This window comes from Numida meleagris, chromosome Z (assembly GCF_002078875.1).
Source record: "Numida meleagris isolate 19003 breed g44 Domestic line chromosome Z, NumMel1.0, whole genome shotgun sequence".
In the NCBI taxonomy this organism is placed as follows: Eukaryota; Metazoa; Chordata; class Aves; order Galliformes; family Numididae; genus Numida; species Numida meleagris.
Window position 1 is genome coordinate 49011360 of NC_034438.1, and position 3781 is coordinate 49015140.

Below are 3781 nucleotides of genomic sequence, written 5' to 3' on the forward strand. Positions count from 1 at the left end.
ATTCAAGGTGATCAGTAATGTTAAACTGAAATAAAGCTGTTCTGGGTGAGAAAAGAACGGTGCTGAAGACATTTGACAATTAATAAAAGTCTTAGGCAAGTAGCTGGACTGAAACTGTATCTTTCAAGATTTTTACTTTCTCTTGGAGGAAGAACTCACTACAGAGATGACATTTTCATTTGCTTGGGGAACAGAGGACAATTTTTTCTATTTGACTGCCTCATCGATTGCAAAAACAGAGTAAGGATAGCTGCATGTGAAAAGGAGAGAACATCACCATAGAATAAAGGTTACAAAAGAGTCACTGAAGCATTCATGATCATACATAAGACCTGATAAATGGTACAGGCATATTGGTCTCCTGACTTGTACAGAAAAGAGATCATTCATTTTGAAGAGAAAAGGTGTCCTGAAAAAGGATCAGACTCTGAAGTGATGAATTTCATATGGTAGGTGCCTGGAATAATATGAAATTTAAAGCATAGGCAGGGAGGAAGAGAGTATTTATAACCAGAAGAGTATCACCAATAGCTCTAACTTGTCTGATCTTCCACTTTATACAGAAAGCTATCTAAAGTCTTTGGAAGGATAGGCTATAAGGAACAAACAATAGCAAGCTCTGTGCTAATGGTATTGCATTTTCCAGAAAACTGTAAACAGATATTATCTACCTTCAGCAAAAAAGTTTGGGAAAAAAAAAAAAAAAAAAAAAAAAGAAACTTAAACCAAGCAGATCTTAGAATGCTTGCAAAAGAAAAGAGTAAAAATGTTTTTGAGCTTGTCGTGATTATTTTGACATACTCATAGACTTCAATTCAGCATCTTCACAAGGCAGTAGCTCCTGCCATATAGTTCTCCATCACTATCAGGCAACAACAGTCTGTGTTGTGGTTTTACAACTGTAGGCAGCTCAGCCTGTTGTCTATGACAACGTACTAGGGCTTCCCTTCCGTCCGCACCTCCGCGTGCGGGGCATACGGGATGCACACACGGTGTGTAACGCCAAAATGCCAATTTAATGCTGCGCAACAAGGCTATTTATACCCGTACACGCAACCGCCCTGGATACCCGTGACCCTAGAACCCTCCCCAGGTGCACGCAGGCACCGCCCATCTTATCCCACAACTCCCCCCTCTTTAACAGCTCCTTTTATACGTTCCCCCTTTTTGGTTCCCAGTTTCCCCAACTATCCCTACAAGGCCTAAGCGCGTCTTATATATATATACTAGGCAGGGGAGGTCCTGTCACATCACATCCCGCACGCTCGGTCACCGCCTACTACATTTTTCTCCTCCCATGCCTGGAAAAGCCTTGCCCCGTTACAGCACGACTGCAAAATCCCTAGGCCCTTTATAACCTATTCCTAATTAACTTATCTACTGCTTAAACTCTAATGTTCGCACATTATACAAGTGCGTATTTTATTATTAACTACTCTAAGACTTATCATAAGCATTTGCGTAGCCTATGGTATTCCATGCACTGATCAAAAGCTCGTTCCATCATTCTTTGTAAGCACTGGTGCAAACATCCCATTAAGCATGGTAAGCAAAATGCAATGCAGATAAACACTAAGAGCACTACACCGACTACTTTAAGTATCTGGGTGATCCACGGCCAGAATCCGCCAAACAGGTTTTTCAGCCAATCTCCAAACGGATCATTGTCAACTGTTATCTTCTGCGTATGTTCTCTCATCCACGCCAGCTTCTGGTGTAGAGACTCGCTGTGATCAGACAGATTGAAGCAATACATGCCTTCCACACCCTGACATCCGTGGCCCTGAGCCAATAAGAGAAAGTCTATGGCGGCTCTATTTTGTAACACCGCATGTCTGATGTTGTCCACATCCATGAGCAGCTCACTCAATACCTCTGTAGTGGCGTTTGCCTGCTTAACTGACGAACAAGCCAATCGCTCTATTTCCCGTAAGGCATGTGCTGCAGCAACATCAGGCGTTAGGGCCCAAGCAAAGATACGTGCCGTGACGCTCCATAACTTGACGTCATCATTGCAATCCTCTCGAAGCGTATGCACAGACTTAACCCCTGCTCACAGGGGCCACATGCTGGCCCAGGTGAGGACTGTGGGAGGTGCAAGTGCAAGGAGTGCATGTATCCAAGGACCCTCCCATCGTGTCGGATCTGTGACAAACAATGTCTTTGCTCAGCCCAGAACGTGGTAGATTATGGGACTTGCGTGTGCTGCATGAAGGGCCTCTTCTATCACTGCTCCAACGATGATGAGGGGCGCTGACAGCCCCTCTTTAAGGGCACGGAGCCGCCCTTTCAGGAGCTGATGTGCGCGCTCCACTATTACTTGCCCTTGGGAATTATGCGGGATCCCAAACACATGCCGGATGCCCCAAGTGCGGCACCAGGCCTCGAAACAATGGCTCTTGTAGCCCGGTCCATTGTCCGTTTTTAACTCTGTCGGAGCCCCCATTATTGCGACCGCAAGGCGTAATGCCTTGACACAGTTGCACCCTTTCTGTCCTGTTTGGGCGGAAGCCCATAGCATACTGTGACAGCAAATGCCTTCATACGCTGCGACAAAACCTGTGTTATTTAATTTGTTTTCTTCTTTTATACAGCTTGTGTGGATATCCACCATTTAATGAGCAAAATACTCAACTATCTCTGAAAGACCAAATCACTCGTGGAGAATACACATTCATTTCAAAAGGATGGAAACACGTACCCGATACTGCATCTGTGGAGAATGCCGTAAAAGGCGATGAGAAATGAGAGCTTTGATTCTGCAGCTTCTTGGGAATAACAGCTGTTGCTTTAATTCAGAGCTTCGATCCACTAGTTTGTAGGCTGCTCCTGATAGCATCCAGCAGAAGAGCAACTGCTGGTTTGTGCTTCCCGTGAGCAGGTGCTGCTGCCTGCCTGCTGGCCAGATTTTTTGCTGGCTGCTGTAGGACTGGAGGGATCCTGATGCCTATTTGCTAAAACCTGGATTTCAGGCTCTATGACAACTCTCGCCCCGGCGAGGGCTAAGAGGTCATGTCCCAGCAATGAGAGCGGGATGTCAAGGACACAAGGCCGAATCGGCCCTGCCGTCCGCTCCTGCCCATTGTCCTTCCACGAAAAGAGGACGGGACAGTGACTGCGGTGGCCCGTCACAAAACCCCCCACCCCACTAACCGCGCGCGGGAGTACTTCCAAGGCCCAAGAGGAGGGCTACACAGCCGTTGAAATAGTGGTGACATCTGCTCCGGAATCGATTAGAACGGAAATGGTTTTCTGGTTCAGATTTGGCTGTGTCAGCCCTTGAATCAAGACTTGTGCTTTAAGTATGGGTCTGTTTCCTAAATCAAAACTAACTTGAACCAATGGTATGTCAGCCTGGCTGACAGATTGTCCCTCTTCTTTATCCCTGGCCCTGCAAGCAGTTGCGAGCAAGATGCCTTCCCTTCCCGCAACAGAAGCAGACGTCTGGTGTGGTTTGGACTGCCATCGCTTGCAGAGCTGCTGTTACTCCAGCAACCTGCTCAGACAGAACTGCAGCCAATGGCTGCATCTCTTGAGCTCAACCAAAGTGCAGCCATGCGCTATGAGCTCCCCTGCTGTGGCTGTGGCAGGAAGGGCTGCAAGAGCAGCCTTGTATTCTGGGGCTGCGCTCGAACGTAAACATTCTCGCAGCACTATTTCCTGAGTTTCCAGGGTCAGGTTCCTACTCAAGATAGCCATCTGTAGTCTGTCTGCAAAGGAGCCGAAATGCTCCCCAGGTTTTTGTCTAATATGGAGATAACTTGGCGACCCACTAGTAAGC

The 3781-nt window shown here is 47.0% G+C and overlaps 1 protein-coding gene across 1 annotated transcript; it reads right to left on the bottom strand.

The window, feature by feature from the left end:
* On the bottom strand, positions 1448-2446 carry LOC110390266. The gene is made up of 2 exons (XM_021381519.1): positions 2197-2446; positions 1448-2049 (listed from the first exon to the last, which is right to left on the bottom strand). The coding sequence occupies exons 1-2, from the start codon at positions 2444-2446 to the stop codon at positions 1448-1450; spliced, it is 852 nt and encodes a 283-aa protein (XP_021237194.1).